Raw genomic sequence first — 22,815 nt, forward strand, 5'->3', positions numbered from 1 at the left:
GAGCATTTCTTTCGAGAATTGTACAAGTGGAAAGAAAAGTTTGTCTATGGCTATCATGGAATTCTATACTTTCGATTTCATGGAAATACATGTAAAGAACCTTGATGTTGAATTTCAAGGTCAAACTTTTTTTCCATTCTATTCTACTCATCATGAAGGTAAAACTTTCCCAAAGAACCATAGATCGGAACCTGATGGTTTTTTTCAAAAATGGCAAAAAAGTTTCTTGATCATTTAACGCGTCCTTGCGGACGTGTGGGTTCTAACAGCGACTTTATGGTTTCGGACGCGTAGATATCTATTTTACGTAATTTTTGTATTAGATTTCACTAACATTTGTTGTAGCATCAGTATGAGTCTAAATAATCAAATGATAAAACTAACTGTTAACATTATTCGAAATATAAACATTACATCCACGCGTCCAGTACAATAAAGTCGCTGTTAGCACGCACGCATTCGCAGCGTTAAATGATTAAGGAACTTTTTGCCATTTTTCAGAATAACTACGTATTAAATTGCGACTTATGGTTTCTTGGAAAAGTTTTACCTTCGTTATGAGTAGAATACAGTGCACAAAAAAAATAAAATGTTTGAAATTCAAGATCAAGGTCAATTTTTTGCGATTTATTCTTTACATGTATTTCCATCAAATCGGAGATATAGAACTTATCTATGATAGTCACGAATAAAACTCGAACCTTCTCTTTGTCGAAATTAAAAGTAAAATAATTAATGCAACATTTTCTTTTCAATCAACTAATGATATTAAATTCTATTTCTTAATTACTGGGTAAGTATATTCTCTACTTTTTAATTACTGAAAAAGTAACAGTTTAGAGATTTTGCTTGATACTTTTTCCATAATTTCCACGAAATTCAAAGAAATTAAAATATTTATAACATTAAGATGATGAATCACTACCCGGTCCAAGATTCATGAAATTCCCATTGCGGAAATTGAAAAAACGAAACGCAGCTACGAGCATGATTTAAGAAAAAATTAATCGAAATTCGAGGAGTTCGACGAAGCGCAATGGATCAGTTTGTGGCCATGAATTAAATTCGACAAATGGAATTCTCGTCCAAATTTTTACAGCAATCTTCGGTTCTTCCATTTATCTTGGGGGCACGTTACGCCACGCCGTGCCGTTCGCCTAAATTTCTCGTTCACAGGGGCACGGAAAATTCGTTTTCCGAACTTTTCCACAAAGAAGTCATTAAAACCTCGTTTCGAGGATTATTAGGAGTACGTTACTAGGAGAAACGGTGATCTCTTGCCGCGAAGATTCTCTGTAAGAATGTACGGCATATTCACAAGCGTGCCGAATTTTAAATGAAATTCGAATTAACGTTCGTATCACTGGCGCTGGCTGTTTCACGAACGCGAGACGATATACGTTAATTCCGTTTTCGCGAAGAACGTCACGATAACGAATTAAATATGCGACGGTTCCAGTGCATAATCTTGCGAAACCCATTAACTCTTTGACTGCGGGCGTATTTGGAGAAATCGTGTCCGTGAAACGCCGGAAAATGACAAAACTGAAATGTAAATTAATTAATTCAGTTTTAGATAAATAAGCATGATGTTAATGTAACGTAAATTAATATATTAATATATAAATTTCTATATAAATTAATATATTAATATATAAACTGTTATACAAATTAATATATTAATATACCTGGTAAGTCATATTTTCAATTAAAATATTGAAAATATTTTCTAAACTAATGATTTTTCGGTATGAATGGTTTATAGCATTTTTTCTTTTTTTTTTTTATAAGAAATGGCGAGCTGTGTATCAAAAAATATATTTCGCTTACAAAACAAATGATCTTTCTGTACATCAACATCAGAAGATAATAATGCTTCCCTCGAAATCATTCAACTTTTGTTTGACAAGTTTATTGATATAATTAATCGCTTCGAAAGTATTTCAGCTTCTATCCCGACAGATGACTCATCCGGTGTAAATTAATACGATTATAAATTAATTTAACTTGAGATAAACGTTTTCGTGCACTTTCAAACGTAAATATGGAAATTGACGCAGAAGGTGATCAAAACAGACGGTTATAAATTAATTTAACCTGAGATACATGTTTTCACGAACTTTCAAACGTAAATATGGAAATTAATAAGCAGGATGACCAAAACATTGAAATTGATTATTGACGTTACCCGTGTTTCACGTTTCGACGTTCTATTGACGTTCCCCCTGGTTAAAAGATCGATTAGGAAACTTCGTCGAGCGTTCTGCGTACTCAAAGCTTTTTACCCATTCGTCGAACGATTCTAACGTAAAGCTTCAATTCCAAACTCCTTGAACCGGAGACGAATGATCAACGCCACGTTTCCCATCATATAATGACCGAACATTGAAGTTCAAGCGCGATGGAGATGCCTAGTTTCAGAAAGAGCGGAATTGCTACGGAGTAACTATAACAGATCCGAATGCACAGAAGTTCGGTAATTCCTATTCGCTGTATCTGCTGCTCGCTAACTTTGCCGGTTTCCCCTGTCGATACCACCTGCTAATACGTGTGTCCGTTTGTTCACGCGTCTTTCGTTCGACACCGCGACGAAATTTATTTCAAATGGTCGGTCTACCGATTGGCGAGGACGGGACACCCAGCTCCAAAAGTATTAGGACACTTACAGACAATGAAATAAATTTAGAAATTGTTATAATTTCTTAAATTTATTTCAAAGTTAGTTATATTAAGCTGGGAGAGGTATATGTAGTTTACATTATAGTGATAATAACATTAATTTTGCATAGGAAAGTTAAATTTTCTTTTCGTCGACATATCCACCGTGTTAATTATTTGTTCGACTAATTTCGGCAACCGTTTTATTAATTTTTCTATTGTTTCTGGTACTATTTGGTTCCATGCATTTTGTAGTTTGTTCCATAAGTCATTTTTAGGCTTTGGACACATTTCACGGATTTTCCGATCTAATTCATCTCAAATCTTCTCTGTTGGGTTCAGATCGGCGGATTGAGGGGGCCAATGCATTATTTTTGATTCATCACTCTGTTCTAAATGTTGCAAACAGTCTTTACAAACCCTTGCAGTGTGCTTGGGATCGTTGTCATGCATGAAAATAAAATTTTGGCCTATTAATCGCCTCTCAGATGGTATGGCATGATCACGTAAAATAGACAAATATTGATCTTTTTTCAGAATCACTTCGATTTTATTAAATCACCAACACTATTTGCTCCAATACATCCCCAGCTCATTATTGACCGCCCTCCGTGTTTAACTGTGGATACGATACAGTCAGGAATCATTTTTTATTCAGGTCTTCTAAAAGCATAAGCTCGCCGCTTGCAACCAAATACCTCAAATTTAGATTCGTCGGTCATCCATAAAACATTTTTCCACTCTTCAACTGACCAATTTCGATACTTTTTAACCCACTGTAATCTTTTTATTTTATTTTGTGGTCTTAGTAATGATTTTTTTATAGTTACACATCCACGAAAAAATTACAATTTATACTAAATAAGCACTTTTGGAGGGGAGTGTAAGTTCTATATAATTTTACTTGACAGGAATGAGAACAAATCTAGCCTACTTGTGTACAATTACTGTTTGTTTAATAAGAACGCGGGCGTCATTTCTCTGAGAAAAAATTCTTCTTGTAAAAAATCTTGCACAGAAGAAAGCATCGAGCTCGGACCTACGAAAATGTCGGTCGTGATTGGAATAATGTTTTCACTGACAAATCCTCTTTTCTAGCATAGTATCCTGTGTTCTCTAGTATCGAATGAGCCTAGTCTGTCCACAGAAATCTAATTGTCCAGATAACTGTCAACCATTCACTAAAAGTGCGTGTTTAGTGGGGCTACTTTAATATTCACGGATTTAGAACTTTGCGCGTTTTTATAAATAATCGAAACACTCAGATGGTGATCAAATTGGCACGAAAGAGGACTTTTAATCCTTTGCTCTCGACTGTCCCTTCTGAAGGAACGTCTTACTTAAATAACCAACGTTTAGCCTTTCTCTTTTTTATAATTTTCTGATAATTATAACGTGTACATTTGCTGTTGTATAGTGCGATATATAATAGTATAATATTTAAACAGACTAGAGTGAAAGCTACAATAACGACGTAACAAGAACAAAATTTCAGAAGAAGAAATTTCTGAAGACAGTCCTCATTGAAATAATTCACATAATTCGGAATATAATTCACATGAACTAGACTTCTTATTGCTTCTTACAAAAGTGTAAGAAATGGCGGAGGATATTATTTTTCCAGAGATTGAAACTATGTATCATTAACCTTTGTATATCATACTTGTCGCTTTAAACTTAGACATGTTAGAAAGATACGATCAACTAAATTTCGTGTTAAATATTATTTTAATGATTATTTCCAATGCTATATTATTTTCGTGAATAAATTGCTGGTAGATGATACAAAAATAGTTTGTCGAAGGCAATCTAATTGAAAATGTTTGGTAGATTGCAAGGGACACGCGTCTCAACAATGAAAAGCGTATGTCGTCGAATTTAAAAAATACGCAGGTCTTTCTCGTCGCACTGTACACACTATTAATTCGAATGCATAATAATCTTTTAGGTGTCTCGGGTACTATCGATCTCAGCAAAATTTTTTACAAGAAGAATACTTTTTTCAGAGAAATGGCGTCCACGTTTTCATTAAACACACTACATGCCGTGTACACTTCAGTCGTCGACAGCGTACGAGGTGGAACGAGTATTATCGCCAAAGACCTTCGCTAACGATTCTCGGGAGTCATTAACAGGGTAACAGGATACGCAGATAATATTCGAGAATCTGATGTTCACAGCCACCCCTGTTCCTTGTGTACTCCTTCGTTCCCATATCCTATAATTATCCAAAGTCGAATCAGTTTATAGCGAGGAGATAACGTTGATAATTAATTCATCTCGTTTCGAGTCTTTAAAACCACGGAAGCTGTGCATGTAGTTTCGTTCGAATTGGTGTTGCCTCGTTTCGAAGACAGGAATGTTTCCAAGCGTTTCCGTATGAATAATTAGCGTCGTAGTTCGCGGGTTAGAAAGTTGCGGTTCTTTAATTAAATTCCTGGCGCGTTCGACTTTTTTAGCTCTCCTCTCCCCGGAGGATTTTCGATTTTCAATTTTCGCTGTGCGAAACGTTTCCAAACTGATTGATGATTCTGCTTGAGAGAGAGAGAGAGAGAAAGAGAGAAAAAAAAGTTAACGAACTTCTTAACAGCGTTGCAAAAATCACTTCGTCGAAATCCGAGGAGTTTCAGTATGAAATAAAACTGGCCGTGCTGGTTGTATATTTTACGAGGAGATAATACGCATTCAAAGGAGGCGTTATCCAGGAACGCAATATCCGTCAAGCTGTCGGCCAAATTGACAGAGGTTTTTGTTACAGATGCTTTACATAGTATGTTACTCGCATTAAGGTCGCATTGCACGTCGTTTTATTGTTGTGCCGTTATTTTATTATAATTGAAGACAGCCACGTGACTGTGGATAATCAACTGGATAAAACCCGTGGATAAAATACTTTCAAATTAGCAGGCCAGCCCTTCTAAAACTCGTTCATGAGAAACAGCGAAAACCTGACCTGAGCCAATCAGTATCGACGTAGGCAGGTATCGTGACATGCTTTGAAATTAAAACGCGGCTATGATATTACGTCCGTAGCAATATCCACTATTTGTATTGTATTACGATTAATCCTCGGTTATTACTGTTAATGCTTAAAATTAGCCTGGGTGTTAGAGACCATTTGTAATTATACCGGCTGAAACGAACGATACGATTTATACCCATTTGCAGTTTCGCTTTCGATCCCGTTATTAAATATATTAATTGTACATAAACCATTCTCTACCCCCCCCCCCCTCCCCCCACCAATTGTATCCCGAATTGAATCGTGTACGTTTTACTGATACGCCTTCCATATATAATTAATTATTTACGTTTCAGCGTGGAAATTGATTTTAATTGGAATTTCTTGCACTCAGCCCACCTTGCACGTTTAATTTCCTTTATCGTCGAATTGTTCGCCACTCGCCGTGTGTACGAATTAAGAGCAGAAACGCGACGCTTCGTTTCTGCTTTTAATTACTTCGCAACACGAGAGGTGGAAATTTCGAACAATGTCTCGTATACACGGCAGGTAAGAAAGAGATCATTGGTCAGTTAGTCAGCTTTCAATATCCAGCAGTGACCTATAGTTGGCAAACAATAGTTACCGATACGAATTTTACACAGTACTTGCCGGTGATACAATACAACCAGTTAGAATGAACTCCGGCGGCCATTTGAATTAATGCAAGTTAACCCGGATGTTTCCAGCAAGTTCCTTTGCGCTGTCCTCCGATTCTCTTCTCGCGGACATTCATGCTGCCACGTTAGAAGGCCAGGCAAATTCAATCTGATCCCCGACTAAGTCGTAACTACGTGCCCGAAACCTGAAACAGTACCGAGCCAGTACGTTGGACCGCCTCAACATCCGTGGAACCGTCTGCCGAGTGAATTACCTCAACTACTCTGCCATCCCTTGCGCACGAGGATTACAAAGTGATTTCTTGTTTGCCTGTCCTGTCGGCGAGTCAATATTTAGGATATATATATATATGGGGCGATGATCATTCTCTGTCGCACCGGAGGAAGCGCGATTTACGTAAAACCGCTCGAGGAAAAAGTTGAACGAACGTGCGAAAGTTGCTCTATTACATTTGCGTCGCGGTCCATTTGGAAAAGTAAGGGAAAAAGCGGCGTCTGAAAGCGAAGTGAGAAACGCTCGGCGGAGAGAGAGAGAGAAGGTCTTACAAATGGACAAGTTCCAAGGTGAGAGTGTCGAAAGGAAGAGGATCGTTCGGGCAGTTCTTCTGCGAGGAAAGACGCAGAAACTTTTGACCTGAGTTATAATCCCATATACAGGCTGAGTATACCACTTGAATGGGATCACCTAAATAATTCCATTGTTCACGGACACGTGGATAAACTTTCTTGATAAAGATGGCCATAATATGGAGGTAATGATCTTTTTGTGTGTGTGTGTGTGTGTGTGTGTGTGTGTGTGTAAATGGAAGAGTTTCGAAGATTTCAAGGTCAGTTCGATATTTCTTGTAAAAAAAAAGTTTTAACCTATGTTAAGAAAGCTATTAATTAATTCCGTAAAATTTATCGCATGAAAGACAATGACAGTATTGTTTTATGTGTAGATTTTACAAGAATTAAAGTTGAAATATCTGTTATAAACCAGTAATTTTTCGACATACCTAAGTTAATACTTCCTTTTATAAAGAATGTCAAGGTACATCGATTAATAGATAAAAAAAAATACATCATTACATTTAAAAGAAAGGCGTAATAATGAAATTCTTGAATTTTCGAATTCTCCTCATCTGCATAAAAATCATATTATAATGTTCTTCCCCCTCGGTATTATTTCCTCCTCAGTATTTTATTATTAACGTAGTTTATCCATGTCTCTAAAAACCACGGTGTTATTTAGATGTTTCTATTTAAGCACTCCGTACATTCATGGAGGTGTGGCTGAATACGTCCCTTTTATTTATAGCGGATCACTGTCGAGTTTCATGGTTTGTTGGTCACGGCAAGTTTTGCCCACGAATCCCATCTGTCCGTTTCTCACGATTTGTTAGTTCATTTACTCTTCTTCTTCTTTTTCTTTTTTTTCTTTTCCTTGCACGGATGAATGACAAGTAAGTTTCCAGCGATTTAATCCTGTCGGATCATAGTACGAGACGCGCGAAATGCGAGAAACAAGAGAGTTCAGCTCGGCTAGAAGAAATGTATCAAAATCGAGTGATAATGCCTGGTCAGTCGTAACGCCGGGAGCAATATCGCTCTTGATCCTGTCCGTGATAAAATCTCTGGAACAGATATTGCGACCGAGTGTTGTCACGGCCATTTTCAAAATACGACTTTTTCTCCGGCAAGAAATGTTATTGCTTCGGTCCATTCGTTTATTTCGTTGTTGGGAAACTGTTTCGAAATTGATTACTGGGTGACTTCTGGCCTGACTAAATCAGTTTCGTTATTGAATTCTTTGAGCTTCGCTTGGGTAGACGCGACCCGCTTCTCTCGCGAGGGAAATTGTCGAAACGGGAAACATTTGTATGAGATATTCTCTCGTCAGTTGCCCGAATTACGCCGTTCTCAATATTGGACAATGATCGCGACAATTTCGCGCACACGCCCGTGTAACAGCCTCGAAATAGAATCGATATTTTCCCGCGCGACGCTTCTTTTCCCACTTTTCGTCGTCGGAAATTCCCACCGCGGCGCTCGGTGCCTGTTTTGCAAATCGTTGAAACCAATAGTTTGTTCAACAGTTTCGAACGCTCAACTTTTGCTAACTCGCACGGTTTTTGCAACATTCACGGACCTTCGAGCAAACGTTGTCGGATATTACGCAGTTTGTTTAATAAGAATGTCGTTTGAAAAAAGTATTCTTGTAAAAAATTTTGCATATATCGAGTACTAAATACTACATACTATATGATATACTAATATCATAAATATATTTTTATAAAAATTATAAAAATAATACTAAATAATATAGAGTACAAAAAATGCTAAATACTATATAATACACTAATATATTATATAATAATACTAAATAATATAGAGTACAAAAAATACTAAATACTAAATACTATATGATATACTAATATATTATAAAATAATACTAAATAATATAGAGTACAAAAAATGCTAAATACTATATAATACACTAATATATTATATAATAATACTAAATAATATAGAGTACAAAAAAATACTAAATATTAAAATATTATTAACTAAATACTAAATACTAAATATTATTAACTAATATTAAATACTAAATACTATATGATATACTAATATATTATGAAATAATACTAAATAATATAGAATACAAAAAATGCTAAATACTATATAATACACTAATATATTATATAATAATACTAAATAATATAGAGTACAAAAAATACTAAATACTAAATACTATATGATATACTAATATATTATAAAATAATACTAAATAATATAGAGTACAAAAAAATACTAACTATTAAAATATTGTTAACTAAATACTAAATATTATTAACTACTAAATATTAAATACTAAATATTAAAATATTAAAATAACTAAACACTAGATACTAAATATTAAAATATTTACGCACTCGATTAACATGCTTCCCACCAACTTTTTAGTTGAGAATTATTATAACGAGACAGGTCGAAAGCATATCCTGTCGCATCCAAGCAATAATCGTTAGTAGTGGAGATTGGACACATTATTAATTGAGTGCGTAATAGTATTTTGGTTGTACTGTCGATCTGTGCAAAATTTTTTACAAAAAGAACATTTTTTTCAGCGAAATGGAGTTCTTATTAAACACACCGTAGTACTTAGACCCAATAGTCGCATTTCTCAAGTTCGATACACGTTAAATCGATGAAATGTACCTCGTATATTCTGCGAATGCAGCGAGAGAGAAACTCGAAGTTGTCGTACTACAGTCCAGAAAGGGAGAACTTGTATCAGTTGAAAGATTGGCGCGTTTCTTAAACAAGTGACGTCCTTCTCAAAGACTTGAACGATTCAACGTCGATCGAGCTCCATATGAGGAAGTATCGAGTATTAATCATCGTCTCGCTTCTAATCGGCAAAGTGCGAAGCACAGTCGAGGATCGAACGAAACGAGACGACGAAACGTTCCATCTACGAGAGCCGAAAACCATTAGCAGAATTGACTTGAACCTCGAGAAATTATCTGACGTGGCGAGAAACTAACTTGATCCAACAACTCGGATAAAAAAATCGCTGGCCATGGGATCTTGCCTTAACTATCTTAATGGCTTTTTAATGTCGCATTGGAATTTCTAAGGACAGATGATCAACCGACGGTCGATCATCTAAGAATTTTTATACCGTCGTGTTCTCCCGAGCCTAAGACGAAACCATGCAAAAATTTTTTCACGAGACATTGAACCGTCTTTTCACAGACGTAACCTGTTGAATCTCATTTTGCATTATACGTATATATTGTATTATGCGCAGGGTGTTCCAATATTAAAGACACGTAAAAAAATAAATCGAGAATAAAGTGTAAAGAGAAAAAATTCAAGGCTCAGTTTTTATGAAAATCGAGGTTAAATATTATATATATTGATTGCACTTGAATTTAGTGCCACTTGAATTCAGTGTTCTACGTGTGAAGATAAGTCAAAAGTGCAGAATACAATTTTTGTTTCGTTTTTGAAAAAACTCAATTTGAAACTTCATTAAGTACGCGTTTATCGAACGTACTTTTTAACTGGACGTGAACGAACTCTGTTTTTTTCTTTTTTTTTGAAAATGAAACGTGAAATGCAAAAATTTTATTTTATTTTTCATGGTGGAATAACTTTCTATCGATTTGTCACTTCTGCACAGTCCAGTTCAAATACCTATACCTAATAAATTTTCAATCTCGATTTTTTCGAAAATGAGTGAAACAGTTTTATAACATATTTTTGACATATTCATTCACGCGGAATCACTCACTTCTTGATTGTACTTTGAATAATGAATTACTCTGTTTTTTTTTTTTTTTTTTTTTAATATACAAGAATTATATTTATAATAAAATTCGTCAAAATTGCGGATTTTTTTACGAGGAGAAGTGGAACAGACGTCCTCAAGAACGCTTGCAATCGGCGGAGATCGAAAATTCGACGAGAAGGAGCGTCAGAAAGCAATTATCCAGCGAGCAAGACATTCGAAAAGCCAAGACTTAACGTTTGCCTGGCTTTGATCGATCACGTTTCGCAGCAGGAACGTCAGAGTCTAGAGAATTTTCCCTCGTGAAATTCTTCTTGCTGTTTACGTAAAACATCGTGTTGACGTTACCACCTTCCGCGAAAGTCGAGAAATTTTCGCTGAAATAGCTCCGCAGATTTCTCCCCCTACCAGGTTGTGTCAAGAAACGCCAGTTTCGTTTCTCCCCTGTACTGTTAGATCCCGTGAATTGAACAGCATCGAATTGATTACACTTCGCAAATAATTCTCGATTCAGTCCCATCGCCCTGCGTAACGCCGAGATTTCTAGCTTTTCCTATCGGCCCGTTCAACCCGTTCCCACAATATCTGCCAGCGATTGAGTCTTACAAGTGCTCTCTCTCTCTCTCTCTCTCTCTCTCGCGAGAGCTTCTCGCGTTTAACTTCACGAACGAAATCAATCTCCTTCTCTTTTCTCCAGTTTTGCGTGCCTGTCTGTCCATCCATCTCTTTCGTTTTCCACTCTGTTCCTTGCAATCTGCCTTCCCCCGACTCGTCTAGTGATATATTCGTCTCTCTCTCTATCTCTCTGCCGGCTTACCTTTAGTGATTATATCAATTCCAAATCAATTTTAGCAACGGCCTTCGTATCGGTCGCGCACCCTCGTCTCCGCAACCCTCTGCCGCGTGTCATTGAATTACGATGGGTGAATCGCTTCGAGTACTGCAGCCGCTCGATACGAGAATTAATAGGGACGCCGTTACCCATTTAAGCGGCTGACATGATACCCAACGTAGCCGACACGTCGATGGAAAATACAGTCGCCATACCACTTCCGCTTTCTCTCGCGCTCGCTCGTCTGTCCACGAATTTATGGCGGACCCTGCGTAGCCAAAGCTCGTCACAAAGGGAAGAAGGCACGCAGTTGGCCCGCCTGTGTGTGTTTGCCGAATTGCACGAATTGTAACTGACATCCGAGCGAGGAAAGCACGCGGCGTCGCTGAATGATGAAATTTTAAACGCGGGGAGAAAGTGATTCCAGTTTAATTAGTCGTGCGGACTGTGTCGACGGATGGAAGTCGAACAATACGGCTTCTTGACGAGGAAAATATTCTCCGCGAAATATAGCGAACACAAAAGCGATCGATCAGCATTGAATATCACTGTCCATAAACGGAAGAGAACGAACGTTCCAATAGATAAATAAAAACTGGAATAATTACAAATGAGGCCGACAACGAGTTAATATTCATCGCTTTAGTGTGGACACAGCGAACGAATGAAACTTTGCATATGTGAAAAGGAAAAATCAGTTCACCTGTTGTGGAAACTACGCTTCTCCTTGGTAAAAGAGCTTTCGTCGAATATATAAAATCTGCACATATTGTGTATTCGTGGGCAATTCAAAAGCGACCGTGATAATTCGCGACGCGTTTTCAACGATGAGCGAATTTATGTTAAAACTGAAACGAGTGAAACTAACGTTCGTTACTGCGTATCAACAAAATTTAACGACAATTTCGCGACTTTGCACGATATTTGCAGTAAATTTTTTTTTTTTTCTTTTTGCACTTTTCGAAAAAGGGAAAACTTTCTTACCAAATATTTCAACGTGTGTTAATCCATTTGATTCAAAAGGGAGTCACGCACGAGAAACGAAAGAAAAAAGGAATGAAGATTTAATAATTCTCTCTTTCAATGAGTGTTGCGTAGCTGTGGAGTAAAATTACATGGAATCTCTGCTCTGCTTCAGCTTGTCGTGCTTGTCGTTAAATTGCCACGGAAGCGCTCATTGTTTTTCCTTGAAACTTTCACGGCTTCAGTTTCCAAACGACCATCAAACAACGACGTTCACAGCTGCTCTGAGCACGATGAATACGTGTACAACAATCGTAGGTGGATGTATGAAATATAATGGCTCGTTAAAATTTGAGAATTCTGGTTAACTCTTGGAATTCACGCACAAAAAGGACTAGGTCCCCCGTTAATCTGCACGTTCCAATGTTCTAACATAGATCGGTAATGTATGGATCGGAATCTTCTTTTTGAAGCGAGGCGTTCACCCGTTATCCAACAATTTCCTCAATATACCGCATGTTGTTAAAGGTTTCGCTGTGTTGGCAGAGTCAGACGACGCGAATGCATTTTACAGAAAATTAACAACACCCATTGTCCCTTGAACTCTTGATATCGATGCTTGACAATGTCGAGTGTGTTACCCTGTCCTTGATGTCCTCTGCAACCATTCAAGCGCAATGCATATATGATCGGTGGATCTGCATTATACACGACAATTGAGTACATTTATATCATTGAGTGCGTCGAAGTAAGCGTACTACGAAGCGCAACTTGCAGCAATTTACTTTTACTCAGCTGAAACTTTCGATCGAAGATCCTCGGATTCTCAATCGCGGACATCATTGTCAAAATAATGAAAGCAAAGCCGAAATAATGGCTATATACAAATTAATCTCCTAGCGTTGACAACAAATAATTAATAACAAAATAAATAAATAAATAGTTAACTGAAATAACGTCACACATTTCAAACACCCTATTGTTCAATACAAGTTTACGTTTATCGTTTTCTGCTAAGACTTTTATAATGTAATATTTAGTATCTATAGTCACAAACACTGTGAGGAAGGTAAGTTGAAGTTCGCGAATTTGTAATTTCAAGAAAAAAATTTCAATTGGAAATTAAAAACACAATCGACCACTGTCGAATATTTTCAATTGTTTTCAATTTTCAATTGTAGACGAAATCGTGCAATCCATTTTCGGTAGAATGCCACGTAAATGATCGTCTACTGATTGCCTGCTCGTTGTACCTAATTGCCTAGTTTAGTTGTCATAATTCTCTGGTAACTAAGTTGCAAAGTAATTCAAAAGGTAGAAAGAGTACGCCGGAGAGAGGTGTAGATGGTGGATAATTGCTCCTCTACTGGTTTCCTCCAATGTCTCTCGTTAAGGTCGCCGGAATAAGGTAAGGTTGACTCGGCTTCCCTCGATTTCTAATTATAACTCTCTATGCACTAGCTATAAACGCCGCGATTATATACATATTGCGAGGAGACTCGCATTAATCGAAAGTATCATCAAGGTTTTACCTTGGCATTTCCTAGATTCACCGAGGACAACTTCGTATGCTTCTAACAAACAGAGAAATCTCTGACACTCAAAATGAAAATCAAGATACAATATACGAAATGTGATGTTTATCAATATCGTTATACACACGAATATACATCAAGGGAACTAAAGCACGTCACGCTCTTTTTTACATCAATAAACGATCGATTGCAAGTTTTGGAACGTGATGACAAATTTCGATCGTAAATAAGCATAATGCTGTTCGGTCGATCTCACGTCAACGTCAGTCATTCCTGAGTCCGTCAGTTTTTCCTCTTTCGCTGGTTTTCGGGCAGCGTTTACGCGAATTAAGTAGTCGGTTACGCGTCGGTTATTTATTCGATGTATTCGCGATTAATTATCTGGTATAGCTGGCACGGCGGAAAGTAGCTTCTCCAGCAAGTTGGCGCGCGTCTATTTAGAAAGCGCGTCGACGTGAATCCCCTCTTGACAAGGGAGACGCGTTACCGAGCAACACGCAACAGAGTTATGGCTCATTTAACCCGCTACTGGGGAGCTGGATGAAGGGCTTCAAATGCAAAGCTACGGTTAAAATACAGCATCAGCTGAAAGATGTATGAAATACATTTTTCCTGCATTTAGAAACTAGCTACGCACATCCTTTCATCCCGGAATTATAAATACGTTTACAAGCAAGCGTAACGCGCACGCTGACGAAAGAACTATAGACGCCAGAAGAAAGAATCTTAGTGGCCAAGAGCTTAAGAATCTAAAAGTATCAGCTGCGCCATTCTTTTTTTTTTTCTTTTTCAACATCTCCTAAACGGTTGAAAACGTTCGACTCTTATATTTACGAAATGTTTCTACCGAAAAGCAAACGTGTCTGTTTTACACGATGATGCTTAGTAGCTCTAGACGATATATATATATATAAAAAAAAAAATTGTAAAGTACCGAAGGTGATTAATATATTCTGGATTTCTTACAGTTGTTCATGCTTTATCATTTGCATAGGCAATTTGGTAATTTCTAATCACTGTGACAAAAGACTGACAAAAGGAAGGGTTTGTCAAAGAAGATGAGAGATAATCTACGTTCAGCAGTGTAAACGAGGCGCTGTTTGTACGACTAAATCGCGATGAAATAAATTTTGCATATTTTGCATTGCGAGCAATGAGACGTAACGAAGATGAAACAGCATGTTTCGAAACTGGTTTAGAGCAGGCACAGGATTGCAACCGGTGCTAGATACGCGCACGTCGCTCTTAAATTACTTTGTCCTGAATACTTTATTGACATTTTGGCTGAGGCTCAACTTCTGACAAAGATGCATTACATACGACGCGCGTTCGTATTCAGGCTACGCTGCGATTTAAACTGTACAAGTCGTCGCAATTAACGACACGTTGTCGCAATTCTACGTAATCAACTCGTTCTGCTCAAAAATCGTCGTTCCGAGCATGTTCGATCAAGCTGAGAGCAAAAAGCAGAATTACATTTCAAAACATTAAACGGCGAATGTTCTCAGTTTTTTGAAAAATGTCGCCGCGACTCGATTGAGAGAATTCTAACATCAAAAAGGGAAAGAGAGAAAGCAATATCGCGATGTTGGAAAGTTAACGATATTTGCAAGTTCTGTTTCGCCGAGCTGCGAGAGAAATAACGTTATCGTGCGTACAATATAACCTTTAGTTTATTTTCGACGAAATATTTGTCACATGCCTGAAGTTTCGCTTCGCAGCCGAGAGTTTCAACGTAGAATTCTTTTGTCCATTACAGTCGTGCGTGACTTTTAAATGAGGTACTCATTTATGTAGGCAATTAAAAGAATAGCAAAGTGAAAGTTAATTTTATTCGTTTAATATTACACACGCCTCTTCGTCAGTATCACTACTTTTAATATTAATCTGTGCACTTTTTCTCTCTCTTTGCGATTCGATCTTTGAAATCCTGTTTTCTCCGAAACTCCAAAGTGTCGTTATTTCTGTGCAGTATTTAACAGTATAGCACTGGAACGTAATCAGGGAGATACAAAAAAGGGGATTCGCAACTTCTAGGATAAGTAATATTCGAGTATGTAGTATAACGGGAAAAAAAAGTTCCAATTAGTGGATCGAAAAATTTATTAAAACTTTAAAAAAATTTATTCTGAAAGTTGCAAGCAATTTTTTGTTTTTTGCTTCAGTCCGTAAAGCGACTGATTTAACTGCCTTGGACTTGTTTTCGTGGGGATTTTTTTTAACAGTATAGTGCAGAATTAACGACACAGGTGAATTGCGTTGGAAAGTACAAAATGCTAATAGTCAGAACATGTATAAGAATTTTTAAGAGAATACGCAATTTTTTTCATGCAAAGGCATCGGATTCATAGAACTAGAAAAAAAGGAAATAATGAAGTAATCCATTGTTCCAATTCTTTATTAGGACTTTTCGTTTCATCTGGCCACTTAGAAGAGCTATTGATTCAACGTAATATTAACAAACGTGAAACGATCGTTACGTTTCCACGATTTCCAACATTACGCGTTATAACTGAATGAAACGTCACTCGTGTTTCAATAATAGGTAACTTAGGTAAAAATACAGTAGCCTTCGAGTGATGCAAATGTGATAGCAATCAATTGATGCATTGACCCTCAGAACCATAATTATATCCCTGCAATTAATAACTAATAAATCTTTCGTTTTTCTAAATACTAAATCAAAGGTAAAGAAAACTCGACTTCGTGGCTGTGACTGGGTTTGCTTGCTCCATTATTTCCACAATTATTTTTGAGAAACGACAGGTTAATCTTTTGTACGCAGAAACATTTTAGAGTTGCTTTAATCAACTCAGTAATTAAAAACCGAACTTACAAGGATAAATTTACAATTATCCAATGTTTGTACTGATTAAAAAACTTTGCTACTCGTTATTTGCAGGACAGTTTATAATTTTATAATGCCCCGGAAACAATTGTCTGCATTAAATTGACAAATTTTTCTCTCGAAATGATGTGTTCTGTGAATTTCTCAAAGAATAAATCAAACTTGCCAATTTGTCCGAGTCCTTGTATTTGGTGCTATTTATTTTTCTTCTAAATGTAGTATTTAAAAAAGATTTAGATAAATAAATCACATATGAATATTTCTGATCGTAAAGTTCATAATTTTATAAAATGCAAAAGAGGCAATTTGTACCGATTCGTCTCTCATGGAGAAAATTGTGTTAATTGGTACCACGAATAGAGGGTCAAGGTGGCTGAAAGTTGATTTATATATAAACTTAACAATGTAAAAATGCGACACGATATACTAACTATGCATACAGAAATCGATACTGTTACATGCATGATCGATAATGTTATTTCGATGTTGGTGCAATTAGCAATGTAATAAAACCTTGGAGATACTGTCGTGGCTACTAAAATTTAACAAAAAAAAAAAAAGAAAGAAAGAAATGCACTTTCTACACGTTAACTTTAATGAGAAAATTCTAAATAAAGCAAAATAGTAATGAAACAGGATTTTCAGCTTGGTTTTGATTGCAGTGAGCCTTGTATATATTAATTTATATATTGGACTTTCATGTATAAAAATATTCACTACGTTTTCATAATTCTCAATGATATGAAATTAATGTTCTCTCTGACTTCCTTTAAAAGGTATCGTAAAGATACCAAAGGCTAGTAACCAAATAAACTGGCCGAATAACGATTCTTTCATCGCCGGTTGTAAATTAAGAGGCTGAAAAAGCAACGTTGTATCATACGTGTACCTTGTATTTCATGATGTGATGTAGCAGTGTCATAAAATATCGACAGACTGGTTATGTTACACTCTGGTTATACACGTATGTAAAATATACCAGTTCGATCGATATGATACTAAACTACGAGCTACGCAACTTAATGCTATTTCCCAAAGCCTCTACAAGTGATCATATGTAGTTCGTACTGCAGAATGTGATCAATATCGAGGAGATTACAGTTTGCTATTTATTCAGAGATTTCGATGCATACGTATACGTAAATCCTCGTATGCGTGTTATTTATTATTTTCTTTCGACTTTCGGTCGCCACGAGGTGCCTGACGATGAGATTTCGGCGTCGCACAAAACTCAGATAACAAGAAAATGTATCAAACAATTACGTGGCGACACGCATCAAATAATTCAACCGTGAGACAAGAATACCTGCGGTCCGTGTGCGCACCACGGTGAATAATAACACGGCGAGAAAATTCAACGCTGTGAAATTTGTCGGTTTAACGGAAAATGGAGACAACCGTGCACGCATAGCCGGCGGTGATAGGCGCGTTTCGACCGCGCCCGATTTCGTACTCGAGGCACGGTTGTACCAAATAAATCACAGAGCCGGCTTCGCTCTCGCTGTAGATGCGCACGATTGTGGAGCGCCGGTTCGCCGCAAGCGTGACCGTGCTTTCGGAAATAAAAAGATCACGGATCGTGATGCAGGGACGCACAAAGACGGAAAGAAACGGGATACAGTGGTTGAAATGAAAAAGAGGAGAGAACTTGTCTCCCGATTTGGTCAGAATGGCCCTTTTACCAAAAAGATTTCTCTGAAACATGTTTTCCAAGGCACGCTTCATCCACTTTCCGGAAGTCCGTCAAGACACAAAGTTCTTCGAACTTGCTTTTCGCTTTTCGGTAGCAAAATTTGCAAATCCGGTTCAGCCACTTTTACATTTGTATGCCTATGTAAAACACGTTGCGTGGTTTGAACGAAACGCTGGAATTGAAGATCGGCAATTTGCGTCGAAACAACAATCGGTCATAAAGCAATGAAAGCCAATTCGACTGGCATGATTCGCGGGTGAGCTTTGATATTCACAGTTTGTTCGTTCGTTTTCCAGGTAAACGGATCGTGGAGCTTGCCAGGCTTTGTCTGTGACTTTTACATCGCAATGGACGTCACGTGTAGTACCAGTTCCATCTTCAATCTCGTAGCAATCTCGATAGACAGGTGAGCGATCTCTTCCGAAGGAACGAAAGAAGAAAGATGATGAAAATTTCGTGCCTGAAATGAATCTCTCTTGCTCAAGTGATATCTGCGATCGATCCTCGACGTTTCGTCGGCTGAACCCTTCGGCTTTATCGTGCCCAAACAGTCGAACGAAACTCAAACTGTAACTCGTATGCATAAATCAAACTAATTTATGTAACTTTGCACGAAGGCCTGCCCTTTGGCATCAGAAAAAGAAAAAAAGTGAAAAAGAAGAGAGGGAAAAAAAAAAAGAAAGAAATAAACGGCAGTAGTAACCGCGATTCGAAATACTGTTCCAAAGTAAAATACAACTTGCTTGTGTGTGCGTCGCATTTATTTCGTATATCGTATCGTCCTGTCGCAGGAAGGTTGCGGAACCGCAATTGCCGAAAAACCACTGGAAATCATCAAAAAGAAAGTTGTTGATCTAACCGGTTTACGTGACGCGAATAACAGACGCGAGAGAGACAGAGGAAAAGGGACCGAGGTTCGTTCCGTTACATTCGAAACTAGATAGAGTTGTAAGGGCCGGGCGTAATTTCCGTTGATCAAGTTTCGACGAGACGTCCTAACCTAATTAGATCGTTGAGCCGAGGAAGAAATTAAAGCGATCGGCCCTTCGCTGTTCCAAGAAATCTGCGGAGAGCTCGTGAAAATTCGTTTGATCATCAAACGTCACGAATTACGTTCCCTTTCTTTTTTTTTTTTTTTTCTTACGTTTTCCCTCACCGAAAGCGTATTAAACGGCAAACCATAAATTCCGATTATACAGACTGAAACGAACTTAGACGGGAGGACATTCGTCCGTTATAAAAACAGCAAGGCCGAATGATTAATACGGAGGTTTTTTCGGCCAATTGCATGTCGCAATGCAGATAAATGGCTGTACTTTATTAGATATACTTCCCATAAAATCGTAAAATCTGAATCTCTAAATGAATCCCGAAGAACAGACGGTTTAGTTCAGCAATTTAATTAATCACCGACTCGTTTCCGTTTTCCTCGTTCAGCGAGATTCGATTTCGTCTCATTACAGAGAGACATAAATATTTAAAAAGCCCGGTTGGTTTTTTTTTTTTTTTCTTCCAAGGTAGAATCGCTCCGACGAAGATATGTACATCGATCGGGATAGAAATAGTAAATTGGACGATACAGACGAGCGGACGCGCGAGTGTTGGTGGATCAATGTTGATTTGTGGTAACGTAATGCCCATCAAACAGGAGACACTGTACGATACACGAAATGAATTTGAATTGCAGATACATAGCAGTGACCCAGCCGATAAAGTACGCCAAGCACAAGAACAATAGAAGAGTGTGGTTGACGATACTGTTGGTCTGGGCGATATCTGCCGCGATCGGCAGCCCGATTGTTCTCGGCTTGAATAACACCCCTGACCGAATACCGGACCAATGCCTCTTCTACAATGCGGACTTTATCATCTACTCGAGCCTATCCAGCTTCTACATACCTTGCATCATTATGGTGTTTCTTTACTACAACATATTTAAGGTAAAAATATTATTGACAATCGTTCGTTTAAGAATAATCGGCAACGGCGTTGCTTACTATCTCTCTTAACTCTAACGGTCTAATCGTCTAATAGCAAAACAGTAAATTGGCCTAATCGTCTAGTAATGGTAGCAGAAAATTGTAATTTGTATCGTTGGAGAGACAATACTCGATTAAATTTTTCTGTTCCTCCATCAGTGTACTCTTGTTTTCTAATACTGTGCAACTGTTAAGGAAGAACGAATTGTAATTTTCTGTAGTTGCGCGTTGCAGATTCAAAAAATCTGAATTTATGTATTAAACTGAATTGTAAAATATACGATTTAGGGTGTATATATCGCAAGAATGCATGAAAACAAATTTATAGATTCAAAAAAATAATGAATTTTAAACGAGTAACCGATATTCTATTTATATGTATCAGACAAAACAATCCAAATCCGCAAAATTTGAAAAACGAGATTCGTATGTTATCTTTGTAATTTCGTATTATTATTACTCTTATTAATCTACTTCTGTTCTAACGTATTTTATGTAAAATAATACGACAAATATTGTATATTTTCATTTTACCAGAAATAGCATACTATTGTATATAAGCGATCCACGCGTGAAAATAAAGAGAAACAGTATCACATAAACTGAAAAAAAATATATTTATAAAAAGGAACGGAGAATTACTAATAAGAATTAAACTGTAAGATCTCGAAAGTGAAATGCAACCATATACAAGTGTGTGATAATAGCTGCAGCACAATCGAGCAGAAAGTGAAAAAATTAGTTAAAAAAAAGGAACAACATTTTTTTCGTTCGAGACTTCGGTCGTCGAGAAAAAATCAAATTTAAAATTTTACCAAACTCACGTTTTCAGAAAATGCATGATCTTTTCATTAAGCTGCACGAGATCACTTAAACTGCACGCAGTAATACAAAGAATTACAAAACTTTACAATTAATATTGCATCGCGAGTGGACTCGATAAATTTTCAAACTTGACTTTCTCGAAAACAAAGCATCGTACGAAACAATTTTATTCTTTTTTCTCTCGATTTATTCTTTCGCGTAGAATCACCTGGTGTCCGGTTGCACTGCACACCCTATATAATATTTACTGGCTTTTATTCACGCATGATAAACATAGAAAACATGAAACACGAATACTGCGAACATGTTTAAAACATTTACTCTTGACACTTATTATCATCGGCTATACAAATATGATTTCTACCACTTGTCACTTACACAATATGACATCTGTCGTTTCAATGGCTATTGTAACATACTTGTTGCAATACAAGTTTTTCTGGAATGGGTTCAAATAGACCCAACATTCAGCACGCAAAGGTTAATCCTCCGCGGACAATCTAGGTTGTTTGACTAAATGACTAATTCTTTTACTGTTTTTGACTTTTAAAAAAATCTGAAAAAATTTTCGGACTCATTGAAGTCTCTACTTTAACATATAGTAGACCCTCGAATCAAATATTCAAAGAAACAATTAGCAAAAATAAAGATTCACCTGAAACAAAATTCAAGAATAAAATTTGGCACCAGACATGAATAATAGATTGATAATAAAAAATTATTCAATAACAAGTTGTAGTATAAAGCCGTTTATTTGGCTAGTTAACTATAACTTGTAATACTGTTGTTCGTAGGAAATAAAATGTCACCAAATTACGTAGGTATAATTTTAACACACCATATGGAGCAAAGTGTCCCACAGATATGCTGGCTTTTGCGATTACGTTGCGGTTAATCATAAATATGGCTGCTTAGCTATTCTACACTGACCGGAACACATAAACAATTTCGTTTGCATGGTTACTTTCATTCGTTATGATATTAAATTTCCAATGATGTGAAATATGTATTGTGGCAATAATTGGGTAAAGTAGATCTCAAATTTAACACATGGTAAGTTTGCAGTCGAGAATCAGACTAAAGATTTTGTTGTTGTTGTTGTTGTTTCTTAGTAAAGCCGGAAAAATGTATCAATTTTTTGACGAAAAAATTAAAAAGAAGAAAGGAAAACACGAGATGAAAGAAGAAAGAAGGAGAAAAGTAAAGGAATGATGAAGAAATAGAGCAAGGAATAAACGAAAAAAGAAAAGGAAGGAAGAAAAAAAAGAAAAAAAATATCCTTCGAAGTACTTTCGTATTTAACACTTTGTATTTTAATACTTTTGTACCTTTGATTACTAATTTTGCTAAATAGATATTTATATTAATACAGAACATGCATATCCTATCTCACCATTATTCTGCAATAGATTCCTTTTACTATTTTTATTGCAACTTAAAAAGAAACGTCCATCTTGAATTGCAAAGCATCACACGATTGACCGTTTTGTTTATTTTCTACAGCATGACGATATAATAATGCCAAACTATTATTTGATGCGAAGAAAGGAAACAGTATGAAATGTAAAAAGTATCTTTT

The 22,815-nt window shown here is 36.8% G+C and overlaps 1 protein-coding gene across 3 annotated transcripts in view; it reads left to right on the plus strand.

Annotated features, from left to right (window-relative positions):
- Window positions 1–22,815, plus strand: part of LOC122529169 (dopamine D2-like receptor) — a 162,557-nt gene that overhangs the window by 129,839 nt on the left and 9,903 nt on the right. For all 3 annotated transcript variants that reach the window (XM_043654997.1, XM_043654998.1, XM_043654999.1), the window contains exons 3-4: window positions 18,729–18,838; window positions 20,120–20,372. In XM_043654997.1, coding sequence (XP_043510932.1) covers window positions 18,729–18,838; window positions 20,120–20,372 — 363 coding nt within the window. The remainder of the gene's footprint in view (window positions 1–18,728; window positions 18,839–20,119; window positions 20,373–22,815) is intronic.

The sequence above is a fragment of the Frieseomelitta varia genome, unplaced genomic scaffold (genome assembly GCF_011392965.1).
Source record: "Frieseomelitta varia isolate USP_RPSP 00005682 unplaced genomic scaffold, Fvar_1.2 scaffold_279, whole genome shotgun sequence".
In the NCBI taxonomy this organism is placed as follows: domain Eukaryota; kingdom Metazoa; phylum Arthropoda; class Insecta; order Hymenoptera; family Apidae; genus Frieseomelitta; species Frieseomelitta varia.